At 46.1% G+C, this 26,751-nt stretch overlaps 1 protein-coding gene across 1 annotated transcript in view; it reads left to right on the top strand.

Moving 5' to 3' along the window:
* SCG5 (secretogranin V) overlaps positions 1–26,751 on the top strand; it is an 80,141-nt gene that overhangs the window by 32,183 nt on the left and 21,207 nt on the right. The window contains exons 3-4 of the mRNA XM_069638561.1: positions 13,139–13,288; positions 18,130–18,242. Of these exons, the coding sequence (XP_069494662.1) occupies positions 13,139–13,288; positions 18,130–18,242 (263 nt within the window). The remainder of the gene's footprint in view (positions 1–13,138; positions 13,289–18,129; positions 18,243–26,751) is intronic.

Here is a 26,751-nt window from a genome sequence, read left to right as displayed (position 1 = left end):
ACTTTTGCGGGCTTCTGCATGCCTTGTGTATGTGCCTCTAGGATGTGGGCTGGACATTCTATTTCCAATAAACATCCTGGGTGCCATAGAGTCGGGTGTGCTGGGAATGACTTGGACCACTGTGGTCTGTGATTGGTCCACATCTGGTGTGCCTGTATGTGAGCAGATCTCTCATTGGGTCCTTTTCGTTTTGGCACAAAGGAGATTTTGGATAAGAGAACGTCCCAAACACGCCCACCAGGTCGATCTCTTGAGTTCTCACTGAACCTAGGGTAGGATCCCAGTATCCTGAAACTAAGAAGCCAAATAGAGGAACTGCTGATGACCTGCTGGAAGGTTTGGCACCCTGAGCCTGCTTTCATCCTGCTGGACCCCTCTGCATCTGATCGAACCAGAAGGTCTGCAAAGGCGCTTCGACCCATTTGAATAGTGGGATCAACTATTCACAGCACCTTCATCTAAACCTGCCAGTAAGCCTCTTCGGAAGTGTTCCTGGGCCAACCAGCAAACTGACCAGCTTGTGCAGGACCTTTGCTCTCAAACCGCCGCCGTTTTGCCTTGACACTTGAAACTTGGTAATTCGCAAGCTCTGTGTTCACGGCGCTTACACCGAATTTCATATACTTGGCATTCCCAGGTCTGGAATAAAGAGAGAGCGCCTGAACTGGAATACACGCGGTTACCGTGTCGCCCAGCCGTGGTGATGAACTTTGCAGGTTCCTTGCTGCTGTGTCCCTCTGTGCCCTTAAGCTTGCTACAGTGAAAATGGCCTGATCCCTTCACCAGGAACGGAGAAATCGCCACGGTTCCGCCAGGGAATCATTGCTGCAACTTCGCCGCTGAAAGCCACCGAGCCGCACAACTGCCACATTTGAAGCTGCAACCGAAGTGGACTTGACTGACAAAGTTTGGTCCGGAGTGCACCGGGGGTCCATGAGTACTTGCAACCCTTACCAGTGTCCCCTAGCGCATCCATCCACTTTTACACACAAGTGTCCCCTAAGGGCCACTCGCCTTTTGACAGGACTCACCCACCTTCCTGAGCTGCTACAGCCCCTCAAGAGACCCCGTTTTCGCCCTTCTGCACTATCTCATGCACCAGCATTTGAAAGTACATTTGAGTACTAGGCTCCACTCCTCATAGGAACTGGACTGCTTCTCGGTTAGGAATTGATTGATGAAGAACTACCTAAAGTCTATTCACACTGTTTGTCCCCTTTCCTTTTAGATTGTGGGCCCATTCTGTGCTTTAACCCTTTATGCCACTTGGTATTGTTATTGTGTGTTATAGTAGTGTTGTATTGGTTTGAAGTACTGCTCTTGATAATTAGTTTGTGTTTCAGTTCAAAGGCCTTGAATAAATGTACATGTATTTTTAATATATATACACTTGACTGGGAGTGATTTTTAGTGTCCTTTACTGTGTGTGCTCATTGAGGTCTTTCAGTCACCATCACCCCTCCTGAGACCTAGGGCCTCATTATGTGGAGGGCGGTAAGGGGTTAACGGCGCTGGTAAAGGTACCGGAGCCGTTAACCCCTTATCGCCCCATTACGAGGTCCGCTCGCGGGACCCGCTCAGGACACCCGGTTTTACCAGACGTCCTTAGCGGGTCCCGCGAGCGGCCCAGCATGCTAACAAAGGGCCCGTCATTAACGGGCCCGTTGTTAGCATGCTCCCCCCTCCCATTGAGTCCTATGGGGGCTCAAATGAGAATGGGGATGGACCGGGTCTGGGTTCCCTGAATGGGGTAATACCAGGCCCTCCAAGGTCGGAATTGCCCGGTATTTCCCCTTTCAGGGAACCTGGACCCGGGTTTGGGGGTAGCCATGCACTTATTAAGGGCATGGCTACCTCCAAACTCGTAATGAGGCCCAGAGTCTTGACCGCTGCCAATGCTACCTTGATTGGTCCGGCTTGTCCAGAAGGTTAACCTGTTCCAAGACACTAGGCTGGCCTTCTGATCCTCTGCCCAGAGTTCAGAAATCCATCTCAACACTGGGCAACCTGCTGAAGAGTAAACTGAGCTGCTGGACAACCTGTAAAGAGTCAACTAAGCTGCTGGACAACCTGCTGAAGATAGGACATACCTGCTTGGTAACCTGCTGAAGAGTATACCAAGCTACCGGGCAATCTGCTGAAGAAAACACCAAGCTACTCAGTAACCTGCTGGAGAGTAAACCAAGCTGCTGGGCAACCTGCTGAAGAGTAAACCAAGCTGCTGGACAACCCGTGGAGAGTCAACAAAGCGGCTGGTTAACCTGCTGAAGAGAAAACAAAGCTGCTGGGCAACCCGCCGAAGAGTAAACCAAGTAGCTAGGCAACCTGCTGAAGGGTAAACCAAGCTGCTGGGCAACCTGGTGAAGAGTAAACAAAGCTACTACGCAACCTCCGGAAGAGTAAACAAAGCTGCTGGGCAACATGCTGAAGAGTAAACAATGCTGCTGGGCAACGTGCTGAAGAGTAAACCAAGCTACCGGGCAACCTGCTGAAGAGCAAACAAAGCTATTAGGCAACCTGCCAAAGAGTAAGCTAAGCTTCTGGGCAACCTGCTGAACAGTAAACTAAGCTGCTGGACAACCTGTGAAGAGTCAACAGAGCTGCTGGGCAACATGCTGTAGCGTACACTAAGCTGCTGGGCAACCTGCTGAAAAGTAAACAAAGCTGCTGGGTAACCTGCTGAAAAGTAAACAAAGCTGCTGGGCAACCTGCTGAAGAGTAAACAAAGCTGCTGGGCAACTTGCTGAAGAGTAAACTAAGCTACTGAGCAACCTGCTGAAGAGCAAACAAAGCTCTTAGGCAACCTGCCAAAGAGTAAACTAAGCTTCTGGGCAACCTGCTGAACAGTAAACTAAGCTGCTGGACAACCTGTGAAGAGTCAACAGAGCTGCTGGGCAACATGCTGTAGCGTACACTAAGCTGCTGGGCAACCTGCTGAAAAGTAAACAAAGCTGCTGGGTAACCTGCTGAAAAGTAAACAAAGCTGCTGTGCAACCTGCTGAAGAGTAAACAAAGCTGCTGGGTAACCTGCTGAAGAGTAAACAAGGGTGTCAGGCAACCTGCCAAAGAGTAAAGGAAGCTGCTTGACAACCTGCTGAAGAGCAAACCAAGCCTCTGGGCAACTTGCTAAAGTGAAAGCCAAGCTCCTAGGCAATCTGCTGAAGACTAAGCAAAGCTGCTGGGCAACCTGCTGAAGAGTACATGAAAATGCTGAGAATTCTGCCAAAGAGTAAAGCAAGCGGAACATGTTTAGAGGACTTTAAAAGGTCAGAACACATGGGACACTTTCATAGGGCCTCCTGCAACAGTGAAGGATTAGCATTACACAAGTTTGTGTCAATGCTGAGAATACAACATTTTTATAGCCTGAATGTTGGGATATTTTGCAAAACTAGACTGCCTGCACCAGGGATATCATGGGAGAGCATACAGTAGTTGTGGTGGCTCACCCATGCTGGCCATTGGGTTCAACCCCACCACTCATTCTGGAAGGACTGAGAGGCAGGACGGGGCACTTGGAAAATGTGCATCTTCGGACACATGAAGGCGCTCTCGTGCCTGAGTCATAGTCCTCAGTGGTGCCACTGTCTCACAGGCTGCACAAACGCAGGCACTGGGCTGTCAAATTGGCTGGCATGAAAGATTTAGGTGATGCGCTAAGGAGTGGCAGGAAGCTAAGTAGGATAGGCTGACACTAAGACGTATGTTTCACCAAAGGTTTCCTAACAGCTGTTACAGGTTTGTGACAAATTAAGAACATGCATTAGAACTTTGGCAATAAGAGGATGGCTTCCCTGCTTTTCTTTCTTGCTTCCGTGGTTTGGTGACTCTGGTCGTCTCACTTCTCGTCCTTCGTTTTGGGGAGGCCCCTTCTCACGGGCTTTCAGGTCTCATGTGCACCCGAGGTCTTGGCAGGGTAGAAGCTAGGACTGGACACTGGGGTGCAAACCATCTATAGCTTCCACTAGGAGTCTGGTACCCTGACTTTACCATGAGGCTGTACTTCTGCTTCCTTGTTGCCAATATCAGGGGCTGTCCCTCTTCTCCACAGCCCCATCCATGTCTTTCTCCTTGACAGGTCACACCAATCTCAACCCTAAGCGGAGCTTTACTACCTCTCCTGCCTGCCCTTCTCTTACTTGGTTCTTCTCAAGTACCTCCTCAATGCTTTGTACCTCCAACCTTCTCGGTATCTTCTCCCCCTGCCTCCTGAACACAGTCTTTAAACTCGCCTTTGTTGTTCTGCCTAACCTCCTCCTGGGATGTCCTTCCAAACGCTTAGTTATTTCCAGTATCTCTTCCTTCAAACCTCCTCCTGATGCCTCCTTACAACCCCCTCTCCCTTTCTCTATCACCTCCAATCTTCTCCTGATGTCTCCGTCAACTTCTTCTCTTGGTCTCTTCTATCTCCTCCTTATGTCTCTGTTCATCTACTCTTTCGTTTTCACTTAAGTCACCTCTAACCTCCTTCGGGAGTCTCCTGCCAACCTCCTCTTTCTAGTATTTCCACCAGCCTCCTCTTGGTGTCTCCTGCCAACCTCCTATTTCTAGTATTTCCACCAACCTCCCCCTGGTGTATACTGCCAACCTCCTCTTTCTAGTATTTCCACCAACCTTCTCCTGGTGTCTCCTGCCACCTCCTCTTGCGCACTCTTGTATCTCCTTCCACCTGCTGATGTCTCCTTACAACCTCTTCTTCATTTCTCCTTCCTCTTGCCTGTGTGTGTTTTCTAATGTCCCCTCTAACCTTCTGGTGTCTTCTAGCCTCCTCTCTTTTGTGTACCTCTTCCTGGCATCTCTTCCCAATCTCACCATGCCTCATTCCCTGCTTCTGGTTCCTCTTTTTAATTTGCCCTCCAGCTTCTGTTCTCTCTGTATATTGCACCACCTTCCTGGTGTTCCTTTCTCCGGCCTTCTTTTCTTCTCCTCCTGTCCCTATGTTGGGGTGCTCTCGGTTATCCTCGGTCCCTCCTCCAACCCCCCCCACTTTATGAAGTCTCTTTCCTACACCACCCAGGCCCCCCACCTCCTCTCTAGCCCTCCTCATCTCCTTTCATTCTCTCCTCTGACTTCTCTGTGCCTCAGCCGTCTCTCCTCTATTCATCTTTACCTCTTCATTTCCTTTTCCTCTTCTCAGCCGGAGACACCTCCTTTGCCAAATTCCTTTGCATTAAGCCACCTCTGGGACTTGCTTGCCATCTCCTTCCGCCTACATCACTGTGAAACATCCTGAACCATTTATAGGGTCTTAGACCCTCCCCCTTGGCTGCCCTCAGTGTGGGTGGGGTACACCTCTATCTTGTGATTGCAGTGGTACTAGGGTTGGATTAGCAGGCTTCAAAACCCAAAACACCTGATTGTATTACTGTCCTACCTTCTTGGCAATGTGTGCCAAGCCTATTTCATGCACGTCCGCCTTCTTTGTTTCAATGGCCGCCCACTGGACCCCGGCCAGTGGGCTGCCCTTGTCCAGGCTCCTCCTCTTTTTTTTTTATGGAGAAGGTGCATCTTCCTGAATGCTGCTGGCTCTAAGTTACTGCCCTTAGCACCGACAGTAAGACATCCATCCAGTCTACCTGTTGCTCGCCTCCAGCGGGGAGCATTGTCGACAGGACTAACAAGGTTCAGACACATATTACTACCACAGGCATATTATAAAGGGACACTTGCAGAGTCAGCTCAGACACAGTAAAGGTCCCCTGACTCAGACTTGAGGAATGGTGGGGGAGGCCTGGGGGTTCACCTGCACACCATCTCTGGACCTAACTTCACACCGCTTGTGGTGGCAGTTCCTGGTCCCCCCGTGACTACTCCTTGCCCGACCCCCAGGCACAGGCAGGAGAATTCATCACAGGAAGCAAGAGAAGGTAGGGGCATTTGTGTCCACCCTGCTTCTCTTTCCTGCGTGCCCCCCATTAGGTCATAGCAACAAGGTACGTAAATGCTGGTGACAATGTTAAATGGGCAAGGGCATCTTCTGGTTTGGGGCAGCGTGACACTGGCATAGAACGTTTCTAAGGGCTATCTGAAACTGGTTTGAGCATTTTCAGGGCTATATGAATTATTATTCTGGAATTGTGGAACTTTTCTGGGCACTTTGAATAATTATTCTGATATACAATTATCTGGAGCAATGTAAAACTGGTAAGGGCATTTTCTGGGGTGGGGTAGTGTGATATTAACATACAATTTACTACCGGCCTCATTACAAGTTGCCTGTTGTGGAATTAACATGCCGGTATTAACGTATACTGGCACGTGACCGCACTGGTTAAAGACCTGAAAGAAGCTAATCTAGAAAAATAAATCAACACATCAAATAAAATTGTTTCATTTGATGTGTTGATTTTTTGTTCTAGATTTGCTTATTTCTGGTCACATGATGTGTTGATTTCTTGTTCTAAATTTGCTTCTTTCAGGTCACATGATGTGTTTATTTCTTGTTCTAGATTGGCTTCTTTCTGGTGACATGATGTGGTGATTTCTTGTTCTAGATGTGCTTCTTTCAGGTCACATGATGTGTTTATTTCTTGTTCTAGATTGGCTTCTTTCTGGTCACATGATGTGTTGATTTCTTGTTCTAGATTTGCTTCTTTCAGGTCACATGATGTGTTTATTTCTTGTTCTAGATTTGCTTCTTTCTGGTCACATGGTGTGTTGATTTCTTGTTCTAGATTAGCTTCTTTCAGGTCACATGATGTGTTTATTTATTGTTCTAGATTTGCTTCTTTCTGGTCACACGATGTGTTGATTTCTTCTTCTAGATTAGCTTCTTTCAGGTCACATGATGTGTTTATTTCTTGTTCTAGATTTGCTTCTTTCTGGTCACACGATGTGTTGATTTCTTGTTCTAGATTAGCTTCTTTCAGGTCACACGATGTGTTGATTTCTTGTTCTAGATTAGCTTCTTTCAGGTCACATGATGTGTTTATTTCTTCTTCTAGATTAGCTTCTTTCAGGTCACATGATGTGTTGATTTCTTGTTAAAAATGTACTTCTTTCTGGTCACATAATGTGTTGATTTCTTGTTCTAGATTTGCTTCTTTTGGGTCACAAGATGTGTTGATTTCTTGTTCTAGATTGGCTTCTTTCAGGTCACATGATGTGTTTATTTCTTGTTCTAGATTTGCTTCTTTCTGGTCACACGATGTGTTGATTTCTTCTTCTAGATTAGCTTCTTTCAGGTCACATGATGTGTTTATTTCTTGTTCTAGATTTGCTTCTTTCTGGTCACACGATGTGTTGATTTCTTGTTCTAGATTAGCTTCTTTCAGGTCACACGTTGTGTTGATTTCTTGTTCTAGATTAGCTTCTTTCAGGTCACATGATGTGTTTATTTCTTCTTCTAGATTAGCTTCTTTCAGGTCACATGATGTGTTGATTTCTTGTTAAAAATGTACTTCTTTCTGGTCACATAATGTGTTGATTTCTTGTTCTAGATTTGCTTCTTTTGGGTCACAAGATGTGTTGATTTCTTGTTCTAGATTGGCTTCTTTCAGGTCACATGATGTGTTTATTTCTTGTTCTAGATTTGCTTCTTTCTGGTCACATAATGTGTTGATTTCTTGTTCTAGATTTGCTTCTTTTGGGTCACAAGATGTGTTGATTTCTTGTTCTAGATTGGCTTCTTTCAGGTCACATGATGTGTTTATTTCTTGTTCTAGATTGGCTTCTTTCTGGTGACATGATGTGGTGATTTCTTGTTCTAGATGTGCTTCTTTCAGGTCACATGATGTGTTTATTTCTTGTTCTAGATTGGCTTCTTTCTGGTCACATGATGTGTTGATTTCTTGTTCTAGATTTGCTTCTTTCAGGTCACATGATGTGTTTATTTCTTGTTCTAGATTTGCTTCTTTCTGGTCACATGGTGTGTTGATTTCTTGTTCTAGATTAGCTTCTTTCAGGTCACATGATGTGTTTATTTATTGTTCTAGATTTGCTTCTTTCTGGTCACACGATGTGTTGATTTCTTCTTCTAGATTAGCTTCTTTCAGGTCACATGATGTGTTTATTTCTTGTTCTAGATTTGCTTCTTTCTGGTCACACGATGTGTTGATTTCTTGTTCTAGATTAGCTTCTTTCAGGTCACACGATGTGTTGATTTCTTGTTCTAGATTAGCTTCTTTCAGGTCACATGATGTGTTTATTTCTTCTTCTAGATTAGCTTCTTTCAGGTCACATGATGTGTTGATTTCTTGTTAAAAATGTACTTCTTTCTGGTCACATAATGTGTTGATTTCTTGTTCTAGATTTGCTTCTTTCTGGTCACAAGATGTGTTGATTTCTTGTTCTAGATTGGCTTCTTTCAGGTCACATGATGTGTTTATTTCTTGTTCTAGATTTGCTTCTTTCTGGTCACACGATGTGTTGATTTCTTGTTCTAGATTAGCTTCTTTCAGGTCACATGATGTGTTTATTTCTTCTTCTAGATTAGCTTCTTTCAGGTCACATGATGTGTTGATTTCTTGTTAAAAATGTACTTCTTTCTGGTCACATAATGTGTTGATTTCTTGTTCTAGATTTGCTTCTTTTGGGTCACAAGATGTGTTGATTTCTTGTTCTAGATTGGCTTCTTTCAGGTCACATGATGTGTTTATTTCTTATTCTAGATTGGCTTCTTTCAGATCTTTACCCTTTGTTTCACATAATCTACAAGAAAAGGAATCCTGCTTTTCTGTTTACCCCGTTACCGCAACGGCCAACTACAATTCAGCCCGTGGGTTGGAGGAATCCCCTCCTTTTAAGAGCTGGGGGTAATCCCGCCACCCTACTGGAAAAAATCACTGGTATTACAGGCGCCGGTAAAGCCCCCCATGAAGTGCTATGAGACTCCATGTAATGGGGACTAACGCTGCATAATGGCACTCGTGATCCTGCGGTAATGCCGCCTGACCGAGTGCTGGTAACAGTAATTCCATTTGCCGGATTTACCATCAGGGTACCGGCAAAGTTGTAATAAGCCTGTGTGTATGCATCTATATGTTTTGTATGTATAGTAAAACTATCAACAAAGGCACTCTTTACCCTGCCATGACATTGAAATATGTGCTTACCTGGTTCATCTTAAATTCGGCATGGCAGTGTTAAATGTGGCACGCTAGGACATTGAGCATATTTCTGGTATACTTGAGGGTACCATGCTGTATATGAGCAATGTCGTTGGCACATTGACCATCCCCTTATTAACAGCACCCTGGCATCTGGTGGCAAAACCCTTGCCACTAATTCTGATTATAGTTGATCTCCTAGCAATGCTGGTATTCTTGTTAGGACCTAGCACAGGTACACGCATTTGCATTACATCTCCTGGCACAATAGTTAAAACCGGGTTAATTACAAGTGTGGCACTATGCATCCAGATGTATTTGTTTACTGCGCATCCAGATGTATTTGTTTACTGCGCATCCAGATGTATTTGTGTACTGTGCATCCAGTGTTTATATTGGGCACAGTTTTCTGATGGACACAAGCATGATTTGCCTCTGTGTAGCAATGCTTCTGTGTACAGTGGTAGTATTGGAATATCCCACTTGCCACCTTTCAGAACTGCCTATAGAAACTCTGTCAATTGTGCTATAAAATGCACCTTTTTCCAATTATTTAGACTAATTTTGTAGCAGAACCTCCCAAATGTACCATGTGGGAGAAGGGACATACTGGCTCACTTCCTTCACGAGCGTTTGGGGCTAATGCTTGTCTACATCTTAGGGGCTACAAACCACTAAAATACGATGGGCCTTATTTTGAGTATGGTAATAAAATACTTCAATTAAAAACACATATTATCCAGGTATCGATTCAGATCACAAGCAATATTTACACCATGGGGTTCGTAGAAAGGGCTGCATTGGGTAAATATGGGTTTGTTTACCCCATGCATCACTTTGCATGCGCACGAGGGGGAACTGGGGGGAATATCCGAAGCCATCACAACTATTTTAAAATAAAACATGTTTTACTGCGGCCGCTGTACCCCTGGTATCTAAAATGCTCCATGCTTTGCAGTTACTGCAATACCCACAATGCTCTGCATTGGCTTTCTAATATAGCAGGTCTCATTGCAGGACTAGGCAGGAACGGAGCACGGGTCAGGGAGATTATATTGCAACAGAATTCGTTTGGCTGCATGCATATATATGTGGGGGTGGGTAATCATGATAATAAAGAAAGGGAGAGGTCGGGTGGGCTGCGGGAGGTGGGGGTCTCCACCCGCATATATTTGCGGCCAAATGTAAAAAAAGAAAAAAGCCGGTTCTATTGGTCAGTGATTGCCGCAGGTGGTAGAAATCATGAGGGTTGGAGCCTGCACTCAGTAGCTCACCCGGGATTGGAGTTGGGGTTGGCTTTATTGACTTGGAAGACTTGCCTGTGCTAAACCGGCCCTGCCCCCAGCGCTACCAGCTCCAAATGTTAGTTTGGTGTTGCATAGCGGGCAGTAAATCGAGGACATCTGCCCAATTTTAGACCAGCTCACAGCTGGATTTATGTGGATGGTCCCTGCGTTTGTCAAGGAGACCTATGGTATGTAGGTGGGGTCAATGCAGACAGTTCCCCCAGCTGAATTAAAATTTGACACATTTTGCAATGGGCCACCCCCCTGGTCTCTAGGAGACCTGCACCATGTGGGTAGTCCATTTGGACCCCACCACCCACCATTGAGGGTGCCATAAGCGGCAATTTCTATTGGTCGAAGCGGTCGGTCGGTGGACTAGCAGTGTAGATGGGTCACTAGGTCCTTTTAACCATCCAGGCTGACTGACTTTCATGGCTCATAAAGTGGGTGGGTTGAGAGAGAAGGGAAGGAATTGTGACATCAAAGTTAAGGAGTCGAGGTCGAAGTCTGCAGAAACTATCTGGAACTGCATTCCATTGCGTTTATTTTTTAACTGTTACAGTTCCACCACCTTTTGCCACTGTATTCTCCAGTCTGGAACTGCACATTTTGAAGTTAAAGCATATCTCTTTATTCGCACACCCTATAGCTTTTACAGCTAGATTGAAACCTGTTTGACTGTATGTTTGCGAAACCTGGATGGCATTGCAGCCTGGATGGCAGGGGTGTTGCTAGGCCTGGAATAGATCCGGGGCTACGCTAATGTCGGGACTGTCGGGACTTGGGGCTAGCCAGCTTTTTGGTTGTAACCCCTGAACTTCTATCCGGGGCTAGAACCAAAAGACCCGGGGCTATAGCCCCCTTAGCCCCCCCCCGCCTAGCAACGCCTTTGCTGGATGGACTCTAAATGGCTACATCTTAGCTAGGGGGGAGATGGCAAAGGTCCTGCTCACATTCAGAAGAATCCCACCTCTGACCCCATTTCCCTCTGATTTCTGAAAAAGCTTTTGTCATCTCCGGTTAAATGCTTTGGCCTTATAGCTTATAAAGGTCCAGGCCATTCGCAAGGGATGCTATTTTAATATCCGGTGGTTACGTGGGATGTGTCCCTTCACGCCGCTGCTGACGTGTGCCGCTTTAGTCGGAGCCTCAGGGACTAGTCACGTGGACTATTGCAATGCACTCCTGAGGGTTCTGCAGTGGAACCTATTAGTAGGCTCCAGGTGTCTCAACATGGATTGGTTTCTGGATGTATGATAAGTGATCATGTCCAAGCTGGCCAGAGGAGTCTACTGCGGCTTTCGTTACACTAGAGAATTCTGCTTACAGTACTCTGTGTCTAGTTAAAATGCATCCATGGAACTGCTCCCGCCTTCCTTTAGGGCAATGCCACACCGTATTTCCCAGGTGGGCATCTTAGGTCATCCTTATGACTCTGTATACTTTGGGTTCTTGGCATCCAGGCTTTGTAATAAATGGCCAATGCCTATTCATGACAGTGGAGGTCTTTCTAGTTTTAGACCCCTGTTGAAGCAGCATCTGTTCAGGTAGGTGTTAAGTGTGAGTTCCAGTGGACAGTCCATCCTGGCAGTACGGATGGGCGCAGCCAACCAACACCGGGCCAGACCCTGGGGCTCGGCAGCACAGTGGGTACCACCTGAGGGAGGCACCCAAACCACCAGGAAAGCTAAGTGACTATGGGCCTCATCAGGGGTTGGGCAGAGTGGTAAGAATACGGTGATAGCGCTATTACTGCCGCATTACCGCTCCACCCAATCCCACATTTGGGTGGAAAGGTGGAGATTTACCTCCAGCTTTCAGCTGGAGGTAAATCTGGGCACTTTCCACCCATTTTTGGTGCAATTACCGTGGCGCAATCGGCACAGTGCTAATTGCGCCGATACGGCCCCATAGAGTCCTATGGACTCTTAAAAAAATGGGGAGTAACTAATAGCGCCGGACCGTGTTGCGCTAACGCTATTTGTGTTGGGCGGTATCCCAGTGGATTTACTGCCAGGGTACCAGCCAACTTGTGACGACCCTCTATGTGCGCTAACTCTGAACTGTTAGGATGAGTGGCAGCATTGTAAATGAGTGACTTTTGTATTATTAAGGGAAATGAATAGTGATGTTATGTTTACGTCGCCGTGCTGAGGCAGTGCGTAAAATAAATGCCACGACGTGACCCTGAACAGGAAGTCGGTCGCGGACAAACCCGAAGCAGAGTGGCTGTGGTTTCTTCCGCGCAGCATGTGTGTCCCTGCATGCCGGCTCCGGCTCTCCCAGCTACCTGCCAACACGGGCTGTGGAGCTGGAGAATGGAGCACACAACCGCTCTCATGGACACTCGAGAGAGGCTCCGGAGCGAGTCCCTTTTTGCTGTCCATGATGGCTTGAGGGAAGCAGCATGGTGGCGTCCTATAGTGCATGAGAATGAGCAGGAGTGTGGGTGGGTGTGGAAGCAGGAGAGGAGAACAGGACAAGGAGCAGACTGAGGAGCCTGGTGCATGGGGGAGCGGCCTAAAGGTCCCTCCAAATGGCTCTTATACCAGTAGTTCCAACCCAGCAATGGAGGGAGCCGATTGGCTGTCTTCCCCCTGCTGGGTGCTTATTTGTAAAATTGCATTTTATGAAGTGAATTGATTTTGTTTTAGTCAAAAAGGAAACTGGGCACCTTATTTAATGTTGTTAACACTGTATTCTGAGCATGTCATGGTTTCAAGATTTGTAATACTTGTTAATTGGAGATCAGGATGTCTTGGGCCCTACTGGACTGTGATAACCTGGGTATGCCGTCTCCTGCAGGGGGCGCCCAGGAAGGGCTGCAACACCTGGGCCCATACGGGAACATTCCGAACATCGTGGCGGAGCTGACGGGTGATAATATCCCAAAGGACTTCAGCGAAGACCAGGGCTATCCCGATCCACCGAACCCCTGCCCGATCGGGAGAACAGGTAATCCATGTCCGCAAGTCGCACCTGCTCTCTTTTACTTTGTGAAACTCTTGTGTGTGCGTGTGTGTGTGTGTGTGTGTGTGTGTGTGTGTGTGTGTGTGTGTGTGTGTGTGTGTATGGGTTGTCATCTATGCCCTACCTTGTTGATGATACGTGCATATGGGATTATCTAGGGTGAGCGGAATCCCTCACTGTTCACGTAGGGAGGCCAGACTTTGAAAATAAAAAACCGGGACAGGCCATTGATATAGAAGTAGGACTACAGCTTCAGCAGTGAAACTAGTCCTACTTCTATGTGGGTGGCCTGTCCCGTGTCATGTTGAAGCAACAGATCGCTTATTGGACCTGGAGGAAGGTATGTGGGAGTGGGTAAACATCGAGTGAGGAGAGAGCCCGGGGTCCCGAGACTATTTAAAGTTTTAAAACCCTGACTGGGATTTGCGATCGGGTCGCTACCATCCTGTTTTTTGGCCAAGCAGATGGAAAAATCATGACATCGTGCCAAAAACCAGTATGGTATCCACCCGATCCACAAATCCCAGGACGGTTTCTTTAAACTTAAAAAAGTCTCGGGAGCCCGGGACAGAGGATCCAATACCCGGACAGTCCCGGCAAAACCGGGACATCTCGTCACCCTATGATCACGGCACCCCTTTCTGCTCACTTATAAATGTCCTCATAGTGGTGCTACCTCTAACGATTAGGGAAAGAGAGAAGTGCAGGACTCTGCTGAATAGAGCCCGCGTCCGGAGCAACCTGATTGGCTGAGCACCCCTCGCACGGTGCTAATGTCTGTTACAGCCTGAGTGAAACAAGGGCAGTTAACGTTGGCTCAAGTCTTTAACATCCTGGCAAAGCCGGCCCTGCAGCTGTGGGCAATAAGGCTATATTATATATGGTGAAGGTGGTAAACACACGTGGTAAATATCAGTGATTTACCCCATGCAGTACTTTCTATGTACCCCATGCAGTAAATCGACCCGGCAATCCCAACATTTAATGAGGTTGTATTTTAAAAATAGGCGGCATTTAACATACCACTTTTAACATTACCGCCATAAATGCCAAAAGGGCATAAATTATCAAGTGCTACTGTGCCCATGGCTTTTTTAGATGGCGACTTACTTCGTTCAAAGATACTCAACAATCACAGACGCTTGTAGATTCATCCCGATGTGGGTTTATTTCCTCCCATGTGTTGGCTTATTGGGCCGTTCTTGCGTTGCATGTGGTTTACAACTCTGGCTAATTTACAGCAGAGAGGCCGTACAATATGTGCCTGATGTGTTTGAATGGCGTGTGCGATGCAAGGAATCCTCAAGAGGAGGACTGCATTAGACTGCCGCCACCAGTTTGGACGTGACATCTGAGCACCGGTGGGACAGCTTTGCACAAGAAGGGTGCTCACTCCCGACCCTCTTCCTGCCAGCTTTGAAAGGCCACTTAATACAACAATTCTGCATCTATATATATATATATATATATATATATATATATATATATATATATATATATATATATATATATCAAAAAGACAAAGAGGAGAAGGGGAACCGCACTCACCGAGGGCCAAATGGAGAACCAATGTAGATAAAAATAGTGCAGCTCACAGCAAAGGAGTGGTCATAAATTTAATGATAAATACTAAAAAGATACAGATAAAAAACATGACCAGAAAGGCAGAAGCAACAACAGAGAGGCACAACCCGCACACAACGTGTTTCACGCTCAACTGAGCGCTTGGTCACGTGAAGGAAAGAAGGACCAGAGTACACTAATGACTGAAAAATGCAGCCCTTTTGATGACTGAAAAATGCAGTCCTTTTGCTATGTCAGTGGAACTGGGTAAATGAATGGGGAAATGGAAAAAGTGGCAGCCATGTTTGAATGGAGGCAGCAATAGCCAGGAGTGTGAGCCAAAGCAAATCCCAGCAGCAAGTGGGGGAAATAAAGGGAGGTGGCTGGGCGGTGCATAGTGCACAAAATAAAAGCCGTAGCAAAATAATCGTTGAAGACCCACAAAAGTATGGTCTGAACCACATGGTCCACGCCAGGCACAACCACAGTTCCACTGTAAAATCCAGTTTAGTTTACAATATATAATAGTTTAAATATTTAAAGGGACTCATTTTGAAGAAATGACTTCTGCTCTATAATTCTACAGCGAGGACGAGTGGTTGCAACTCCTGCTCCGCCCCACACTACTACCAAACCAGCTGTGATCCGAATCATAAGGGGAAATAGGGGACAACCAGACATATATAACCCCTCACCTCTTAGGAAAGTGCAGGCCGAGGGCAGGCTAAGCTCTTCGTGAGGGGTCTGAGCCAGCCAGGATGCATCAAAAACAACAATAATACTGGCTACAAAAATAAAAAATGTCCAATCAAGGTTCTATAAAAATACACGACTTTAATCAAACTGAAATGACAGACAAACTAAGAAAAACACTGACAACCCATCCCTGTAATGAAGTAGACAGAATATTCAGACCTTCGGTTGAAAGTGGCACTCTGGCAATGAAGACATGAGTATACAGACGATTGACCTCTCAGCAATGATATCTGCTTTTGAAAAGGTAAGGAGTGGGGTCTTAAATAGCTTTAGGGCCCTGAAAACCAATCCAGGGGGACAGAACCACTACAGATACTTTTTTGTCGTGTTCTGTTGGCTTGACAACATCAATCCGGGAGTCCGGGCACTTACTGGGGTATCGAGTTGGCATTGAGCTAGTGAGTTGTTTGACTAGGTCCAGCACATGCTGTAGTTCAACAAGTAGCAATGGGTCCCGGCGTGGAGAAGCTTGGGACAGGCATGTGATGTTCTGGTGGGCGTAGCACACAAGCGATAGAAGCAGTTTGAAAGTGCGGGGAGGGCCACATACAAGTTATTTTGTTCTTGGGGTCCTTCTTCTGCCCTTCACAGCCAGGAGGTTGCCCGACAGCGCTAGCAGGGCTGTGACTTCCAGTAAGCAGAGTGCTGGCTACCAGTCTTCCAGCTGCAGGCAGGCTTTCCAAGCAGCAAGTCCCTGCTGTGCTGTGAGATCCTGCACTGGGTCCCGGAGGAAAGGATAGGCTGTGTTCTGTCCTTCCCAGTCACAAAGGTTCCCAAAGAGCACTTTCTGGGCTGCTGCTTCCTCAATCAGAGTTTTGGTTGCCAGGGTCTCAGCAGCAGGTAGACCTTGTTCTCGCATGAGGTCGTTTCAAGCAGGTAGGGGGTAAGGGCTGGCTCCCTCCTTGGAAGTCCATTTATTCACCTCAGTGGCTGAGGACTTTCGGGAGACAGGTACCCAAATAAGGCTCCAGTGAAATCCTTCTTCTAGCGTGGAAAGAAAATTCAGTTAAGCTAGTCCAGATGATGCCAGCCCCCAGAGTATCTTATCTGCAGGAAGTGGGGATGGGGCACAGGATGTATGGGTGTCCTAGGATTTAAACTGCTCTAAACCTTCCCCTCTCCTGTCTGCCTTGTGTCAAGGAGACTCCAGTCCTTATGCTCCCAGTTTGATTGTGCTGGCAGAGTTTCCCTTGGAACAGCGCGTCCCACCCAACCCCCTGGGGGCAGTGCCTATTCTTCTCAGAAGGTGTCAAGCCTTCCCAGGAGGGAACAATTGAAGCCTCTGGGGCTGGACCTAATCTCCTGTTGTCAAGGTAACCCAGCTGCAGACAGTGGTGCAAAGAACTCTGACAGTTGCATGGGTCACTGGAAAGCAAATGGACTAAAAGACATCAAATGGCTATTGGCAATTTATAGCTGTCTTTCCAAAGGCCACACGATCGAACTAAATATAGCATATGTTTATACTTAATAAAACTGCCAGCAGGCCATGGAGATGCCCAGGTGGCAATTGAAATCTGTTTGTTTACCGGGGCTCCCTTCGATTGCATAACAAGGTTACTGAGAACTGTAGTCAAGTTACTTTGGTTCTAGACATGCCAGTAAGAAATCCTTTGGAGGATACCTTCCCGAAGTAGCTATGACCCCCCACTCACCCATGTGTAGACTACTCTCCACTTTCGCAGCAGATGTGGCAACCCAATGGGTCTACACTTTTTAGTGAATAATTCGGCTGGGGACCCTTTCTAAAAGCTAAACCCCACCCCCGCTAACATGCTGCCGACATGCCAACAATGGAATCCCAGACACAAGTATCCAGGGGGTGTCTTGTGCATGGCTGTTGGTCAGTTCAATTATATGCCAAATGGCCGGCCGGCCCATCAGGGTATAAATCCACCAACACCAGTTTGTAAAACACAGAGCACTGTCTGAAAGGGAGACTGTTGGCAGAATGCATTAACCAGAGTTCCTAATATTTCAAAACATCTGGGAGATTTCTCCTAGCAGATACAAATCCATCACACTCCATACCTAAATCCATGTATTTAACTCATGCCATTGAGTTTATGAATCTCAATAGATGACTTCGAATTCTATGGGGGTCATTCTGACTCTGGCGGTAAGGGGTTAATGGGGTCGGTAAAGGTGCTGGAGCCGTCAACCCCTTACCGCCTCATTACGAGTTCTGCTCGCTGGACCCGCTAAGGACACCTGGTAAATCCAAATATATTGTTCGAAGTCTTAGCTGCCGATTGGTTGGATGTTTGGGGTCCATGTGTTCTGCTTGCCTTGCCTCCCTTGTTCCAGACTATTACCTGATATCTCCCCTCTGGGTGCGGAGAACCATGAGGTGGGCTTCTGCTGCTTGTGCGAGACTATGAGAAGCACTGCGTAGACATGAGTTCTTCGCTGCATATTCTTGTGTGAGAAACATGTGCATTGTGTTAGTGACATGCGATGAATAAGTCCTTATAACACATGATACCCTCGCGTTGCATGTTTGCCAGTTGGCGATGGCTGCTTGGAAGACACTCCGGACACAGCCGACTTCAGCCGGGAGTTCCAGCTGCACCAGCACCTCTATGATCCGGAGCATGACTACCAGGCCCTGGGAAAGTGGGTGAGTAGATGCCTTCAGTTTTGTGGTCCTGTATCCATCCATATTATTATAAGCATTCTCTGCTCACGCTCTTCCAATGCTCCACTTCCTATGTGATGACGCAGGGGGTGTTCCTGGTCAATCCGGTGCGGCTCTCCCAGGAAATGTACCTGCTCGTCCATGAGTCATCTCTAGTGAGTGCACATTTTAAGCTATTGCATCATGGGAAAGAAACGCTTCTTCAGTAACTTCATAATATCACTCAATCATTCCCGGTGCTGATGAAGGTAGTTTGATGATTAAAATGTATTTTCTGCCTCTAATTGCAGTAAATATCATTGCCATGTGGTTTATAGTGAAAGGGCTGAATACATTGTTTCTAAATGCAATAGTTTCGAAACAAAAGGACCAAAAAAAAACTCTAATGCACGTTTTCTTTTTTTTTTGTGGGGGTCCCCCCCCAAACCTCCGTTTTTTGGGGAAAAACAGTATTTTTTCCTATACGAAAGCCACAAAAAAAGAGATTTAAAAAAAGGCATTCAATTTTTTTTTTTTAGATCCTTTTGTTTCGAAACTATTGCATTCCGAAACAATGCATTCGAAACTTTGACTGGACACTGTAAGAAAGGATGTACACAGCTCCCCCAACTGTCACCCACGCGTCGCGCGACTATCCCCTCTCAAACAACAACCTAAGAGAGAATGCTCACGCGACGCCGCGCTCACGAGCAAACCCATCTCCACAGACACCTTGCCATGTTCTTGTTTATAATAGCAGGGTCTCTTGCAGCACAATAAGCCGGCTGGCCTTCCACATGTTGGCTATAATGCACAGAATCGTCCACTAACAATCATTCTTGAGATCAAAGTAATACCGAAGCTTTTGTAGTTCAGGTTTCTTAGAAAGGACACACGTGTATTGTTATGTGTATTGTTATCTTCACAAACACAAACACGCAGCACACTCTAAGGATTGAAATCATGACCTTGGTGTGATTGCGCCACACCAGCCGTCTTTAGTCAAAGACTTTGCATTTCTACATCAGTCGGCTCCTTGAAGCCAGACACATTCCACTGGTAGGCACACCAAGTTTTGTGGAATCAGTTTCTGACTTTTGGCAAATTCTAAAGGTCATGTAGAGTGATTTAGGGGGTGAGGGTTAGAAAAATGCAGCTGCGGTCAAGAAGCTGCCACTGTCACACAAGATTTGTAACAGGAGGGATGGCCCTAAAATGAGGAAGGAAATAGACTTGTATTGAAGTGGAAAACAAAGGGGGGCTCCAACCACATATCAATTTGTTGACACTGCTATCCTATTTGTGTGTCTACTGCGTTGTATCAGTTTCATTACGTGTTCAAGCTTCAAAAGTAAGCCAAGTATCCCATAGTGGAATAGTTTGTTTATGGTTTTAATCCATGCACATATCTTGAGGCAATAATTATATGCTCAAAAAGCTGCTTTATTCTGCAGATCATGCCCAAAAGCTGGGCAAACATCTATGGTACTCATGCTTCATCAAATAAAAACAATACACATCGCATAATCATGAATCCAGTACTAAGTCAAGGTACCAACGTCTGCATCAATGGCGTGTTAGTACTGTTTGAGTGGTCAATATTACATCATATTTGAACCATATTGTGAACAACAAAAACAAAAGAGTGACAATGTTTACACATAGAGGATACAGTGGTGTGCAAGAGGCACCCAGTAATTGTACACCTATTTCCTTAAAATGATTCAGGGCAGAAACATGCTTGGGAACTGTATCTGAAGAAAGGTTATTGCTAGTCTGTTAATTGTAAGCTATATATATATATACTTGTTATGTGAAATTTGCTTCTGGATTGATATATGCGAACATCGCATGACTTAGTCTCTCTCATGTTAAGTTATTCATCACCTGGCTGACTCCACGGGGGAAAACCCCATCAGATATTTTCTCCAAAGATACTGCTTCTTGGGCTCCTTGAAGCCCTCAGCGGACCAGTAGACATGCATGTGCGTAATATGGAAGTCACGTTGGCTCCACATGTCCTTTTTTACACCTGAGGTCTGGTATAATCATTATACGGAATGCCATGTATGTTAACGCTTTGCTAACCACAAACTGTAGTCGGGTGTGATTCCATATAATGATAGATGGCTGTGTACAAGGGTAGATACCAAGGAATTCCTTTACTGTCTATTTGGTTTTTTGTTGGTCATGACTACCTTTGTGTGTTGTCTTTTTTTAGAAGTAATTTTTTGTCTCATTATATCATGTGCTTTTCTCTAAATAACTCCGCGGCTTGCTAAGTGTAGTCGTCTTATTGTGTATTCTGTTGTTCACATTTTCCCTTGCTGCACTTATATAATGGCGAGGCCTTGTGAAAGCACAACATTCCATAAATATTCCCAAGGGCAGGCAGAATAATTCTTATGCAATTATTCATCTAATAATACATTACACATAAAACATACATAATTTAACAATGCAAGCCATAGAAAAATGACTTAAATTCTATTTATATATAGAGAGACTATTGATCCTACTGACCATGATTAATCTAAAAATAAGTTATTTAGGAAAACTTATTTTTTGTTTCCTTTATAGAATTATTGCAAGAAACCTTTAGACCATTCATACACACTCATACTTTGGAAAAAGGAAAATGTACAAACACTTACATTTTATATTAATATTGTAACCGCTAGCTTACAAAGAGAAACACTTAATAAACTTTAATAAACATTTTCTTACTTTGAGTACCCTCCATTCTGTGAACTTTCTTTCAACCCTTGAAACGGAAGTGACATCAGAGGAGAGGACGTGCAGCCTTCATGGATGGCCGGCGGGGTCCGGCACTCTTGCATTAGCTCCTTCAACTTCCACACCCTTCCACTCCAGCAGGCACCTGGGCCAGGACAGGAAATGAGGGGACCTGGACACACCGCTTCTGTGGCTGCCTCTGCTCCTCTCCCTACGTACAAATCCTAGAAGAGAGAAAAGAGGGTACAAACTAGTGAATCACATTGCATTACATGTGAGGGGAGCAGGGGTTCCATAAGCGTAATGGACGCGGTGGGATTTTACCCCCACGTGGAACTCAGAGCTGCTGTGTTTTGGAATTCCACAAGTTGGACCATTGCCCGTCGCATGAGAAGACCATCAATGATTACTGTGCGCGGTACAGGGAGAGGTTTTTTCATATCGGCCTCTGGGATGTTTGGAAGGCTGATATGGAAGGTGGCTGGAAGAGGTACCTGAAAGCAATTGCTACACCGCTAAGTGCCCAAAGCATAGAATGTTTTGAAGTCCGAAGCAGTGGCTTTAGGCCTGGTGTGATGTGGTCAGAATAGATGAGGCCTTCGCTCGCGTGGGCTGCATAGTGCTGAGTCCTCTGGGGTTTGTCTTTTTCAGGGTGCATCGTAGATGCTGTTGCAATGGAGAAGACCGGTTGTTATAACTAGAAAAACCTGGCGGTGTCTAACCACGCTCAGCAACTCGAATCCTCAAATCTCAGACCATAACGTGTTCTGTAGAATTTATGGTGCCACGGTTTATTACCATATGTAGAAACGTCTAGGCGATCCATTTATATCAATCAACATAGCCCTACTAGAAGATGATCGAACAACCGTAATTCAATTTGGTTGTCCAACTCCGGGCCTCGAGGGCTGGAATCCTGACTGGTTTTCAGGATACCCCTCATTTAGAATCATTGTATGCGCATTTATCTCATGAAAATTAATGAGGGATATCATGAAAACCTGGCATGGAGCCGGTCCTCGATGCCTGGAGTTGAACAACCCTGACTGGTAGAGCACTTAACTTCTGGTTATACTTGACCAACCACTTCCGGGTGATTTTTTCACTTCTGGAAGAACTTTAGTTAGCTTCTTCCAGGTGAATCTTGCATTTCTGAAGTGTCATGACTAATAAATCCTGTAACACCTTCCACCACATGTCTTCCTAGTGACCATTCCACTTACAAGGGGGCGTAACTCCTTTCTGGCTGATCATTCACTTTCGGGGTAAATATTTCGGGGTCCCTGTGCACTGCTCCAATGGAACTGCTTTGGATTAGCGGCTGTCCCTTTGGTCGGACCCGTATCTGGACCTCCCCATGTCTGCCCATTTTGAAGTGTGCTGCTTTTTCCCACAAGGCTGTCCTGTCATAAATGTGTGGCTTAACCTCTGATTACAGCCCTTTCCTTTGGCTCACTGTTTAGGGGTTGCCTTCTATGAATCACCATTTTTAACTCCATCTAATAGGCAAAACCTTAATGGCTTTTATTTGTATTGGGGAAGGATGGCTGCTGTGCAGCTGTACAGGAGTAAAGCGTGCTGTGCACCTGATGCCAGCCTCTGTACTGCCTGTCAGGGCCCCCCAGCACTCTATTGCACATTTGCCCCCTAGTGCTCCTCATTCATTTCCTCTCCTTATAGCCCCAGAAAGTTGAGGGCCAGAGATGCCGTCTCTCTTTCTTGAGAGTGAGTTAAGCTTCTGCAGGGGTGCCACCATTGTGGGGATTGGCCCCTGCGGGGTACCCTGCAGTTGAAGCACCAAAAAAGAGTATCATGGGTGGCAGGAAGTAGAAGATCCAGTGGATCAGGGGCAAGAGGTTTTTACGTCAGAGTTGGGCATCAAGAGTTGCCATTGAATGCAAGCAACTTCCAGGTTTTACTTTCTAGGTTAGGCTGCATTGCGTGTGACAGCCTGTTTGCGGAAGTTCTAAGGGCCTCACTAAAACTTTGCCAGTCTGGAAAAAATTCCGGCAAATCTGGCATCAGCATTTTCCCTGGACCGGCAAAGTACAAGTCTGCCGGTGGGAGCCACAGGTCTCCTGGCAGGCCTGACCTGCCGGTAGATCAGGCACCCCAGTAGCAGATCAATGATTGGGTCACCTGCACCGGTAATGCCATTGCCAGTGATTCAGTAGTTCCCGTCCCATGGGAATGGGTACTTGCCTCCTAAAAAAACCAACTCTTGACCCCTCACAACCCAACAACTATAGACCAATAACCACTGTGCCATTCTTGCGGAAATTACTGGACAAAGCCGCACACTGCCAAATCCAACACTTTCTGGAAACCCACTCCATCCTCGGGACGAGGCAATCGGGCTTCCGGAAAGGACATGGCACAGAAACAGCCCTGGTAGATCTGAAGAGCCAGATCACCCAAATCATGGACAAAGGCAAACCGGCTCTTCTGCTTCTTCTAGATCTCTCAGCCGCGTTTGATCTAGTCGATCACAAGACTCTCACCTCCCACCTCACGCACTCAGCCAACTTCTCCAAAGAAGCAGCCGCCTGGATCACCTCCTTCCTCGAAGGTAGGGCCATGAAAGTCTTCTCGGACATCGCTAACGCCACACCGACGACAATCCACTGCGGGGTCCCTCAAGGTTCCTGCACTGCACCCACACTCTATAACTTGTTCACCAAGCCCCTCTTTGACAAACTTGACTCATACGGCATCACCTACACGAACTACGCGGACGACACACAAGTACTTCTACCCCTCTCAGGCTCATACAAGGAAGACGCAAAGGCACTCCACACTATCTACTCCATCATCAAGGCATGGATGGCAATTAATGGCCTCTGCCTTAATGGTGACAAGACCGAAATCCTGATACTAGGTCAACAGAACACCTTAGACAAACTGGACAAACTGTACACCAACTTCTCAATTGACAACTCCATCATCCCCGTGTCCACAGCCGTCAAGACACTGGGAGTATACCTTGACTCTTCGCTATCTATGACTAGACAAGTCAGCGCTATCACTTCCGCATCCGCACACACCACCAAACTTATAAACGCCATCAAGCCCTACCTCTCTAAACCTAACTGCCTCTCCATAGCAAGGGCAACCATTGGAGCCAAATTGGACTACTGCAATGCTCTCCTAGCAGGCACATCAGCCAAAAACATAAATAGACTACAAATCACACAGAACAACGCTCTCCGGGCCGCTCTCAGTATCCCAAGAAGAGAGCATATCACCCAGGCCAGGCTCTCAGCCCAATGGCTCCCAGTCAAAGAACGGATCACCCTCAAAATCCTCACCCTCACTCACAAATGCCTCTCCTTCTCCGCCCCGCCCTATCTTTCAGATGCCATCCTCAAACCTTCCTCCACACGTCCCACTAGGACGCAATACGCTAACCTACTCTGCACCTCACGCATCAAAAAAGCCAAAGCTGGAGGTCTAGGTTTTCCCTACATTGCAGCACAGACATGGAACGCTCTCCCCTCAGACATCCGAACGGAAAACTCACTTCCCATCTTTCGCAGGAAACTGAAAACCTCGTTCCTGCTAAATAACTAGCAAACTCTCAGGAAGCCATGTAATTATACTGCCTTGCTATTGTATATATTTCCCCTGTAATTTATGTACTGCTTGTAACTACGGTTTCCTCTGCAACTAAGATGTCTGTAACAAGCGCCACGATGCCTCTGGGCTGATGTGCGCTCAACAAATTTGAATAAAATAAAATAAATAAAATACTGTTACTCCGCCACCTGTAATATCCCGGTAATCCCAGAATACTGGGCAGCTTTCCCAGCATCCCTCCAGAATAATCGGCGGGAAACCGGAAACGTTGTAATGACCCAATAAGTCCACTGTGGTAGTGTATTCGTGATTGGAGGCCAGCCGAAGCAGTCGTTTCAGCTACGTCAAGGACCAAAGCCTCGGTCTTAGCTGTTTGTCAGTCGTGATGCGACCATTTCTGGATTGTGGGTGGGCCGTCGGCTTTGTCCTAATGCCCACCCTCCCCCATTGCTCCTTTAGTTTAAGATGGAACTGGAAGTAATCTGTGTGCACATGATAGTCAATTTGGATGTCAGGGATGAAACTGACCAAAGCACTGAGAAACATGTTGAAGAGGATCGTTGATAGAGACACCCAACATGTAATTTTGTCTGTGTCTGGGTGAGAGGTGGACAGTGTATTTGTTTCATTTTTGAGTTCTACAATGCGCTAACTAATGGTCTCCCTTGCGACCTCTGTGGTCTCCCTTGCGACCTCTAAAAAAATAAAAATAAAAATAATATATATGTTATATTATAAGCTCCTGGGCTGTGACCAGCACCATGTGGCTCTTTACTTCTGGAGTGCCGGGCTTTCTTGTTGAGGACCCTTAAAAAAAGAAGAAAAATAAGAACAGGAGTGCCACAAGTCTAACACTTTCAGCACTGAACCTAAATGAGAAAGAATAGGAATGCCAAAAAATGTGTCTTTCTGGAATTCTATACAATAATTGCTAGACTCATTAAAGGTTTATTTCAGGCACACTTCAGGGGGTGAGTCACTGATTTAGTCTGTTCTCAACGCCTCAACTCAGCCTTTCATCCTTCTTAGGTCGATAAATGGGTACCAACACAGGTTGGGTGATGTTGGGTGTATATTTTTTCTATGTAAATAACTTAAGCTTAAGTGGTATATAATAACACATCATTATCATTTGGTCATGGACGTCTGCTTGCAATCACAGTAATTTGGAAATATGGGCCAATACACACTGATCGTAATGATACATATGGCGATCCATTCAGGTATGAAATGTACATCACATTATAGTGACATATTTTTCATAGTGTACAGTGCTATGTGATGCCACTTCCTGTTTTGTCAACGGGTGAAAGGTCGTGTTCCATCGCTTCCCGCGATATCACTTTGGGGTGGGGTCAAATGACATCACTTCCTGTGATGTTATTAGGGGTCAAGGGTCGTGTGATGTCACTTCCGCTACCCCTGGCATTTTGGTGAATTGACGTCCCTGGTTGAGGTCCCATAAAAGATAATCCCGATTTTAGAGCCGTTAAGGCGGAGAGTTTTACCTATGGACCAATCCTGGATTCTCTGGGGACGTTCATTTATAAACTGACTGTTACCAGGTTCAATAGTATCTGAGAACTATCCGCATGTAATTGGAAAGGTTTTGATAAGAAGTTTATAATGTCTGCTTAGAGTTTAAGGTGAACATTAAATAGCCATGGGCATATAATGGAGCCCTGGGGGAACACAACACTTTAAGGTGAAGCTTGTTGAGTTGAAGTCTCTCATTTAACCCTTAGGGTGCGATCATCATGGTAGTTGGTAATCCATTTCATGGCAGTAACACCTATTCCCAGCTGAGTTTTTAATCTTTGTATTAGTCTCCAGTGCTTTACTCCAGGGGTGTTGCTCAGTTTGTAAAAGATACAGGGTCTATGCTAATGTTGGGACTGTCAGGACTCAGGGCTGGCTAGCCTTTTGATTGTAGGCCCTGAGCTTCCACCCGGGGCTAATGCCAAAAGACTCAGGGGTATAGTCCCCTCAGCTCCCCCTCTAGCAATGCCTCTGCTTTACTCTATAATAGGCTGCTGATCATTCAAGGAGGTACTAGCTCTGTTGGTGTATTGTTGTCAAGTGTTTTCAGAATGTCCTCTTTCATGAAAAGGAGACTGTTTCCTTTCTCCCATTTGAGCAAAAACCAGATTGATCCTCATGAAGTGGGGAGTTCTTTCCGCAGTGGAGGACCATATGGTCA

Source organism: Ambystoma mexicanum, chromosome 14, assembly GCF_040938575.1.
Source record: "Ambystoma mexicanum isolate Mex_15411 chromosome 14, UKY_AmexF1_1, whole genome shotgun sequence".
NCBI lineage: Eukaryota > Metazoa > Chordata > Amphibia > Caudata > Ambystomatidae > Ambystoma > Ambystoma mexicanum.
This window is presented reverse-complemented; position numbering and strand designations above follow the sequence as displayed.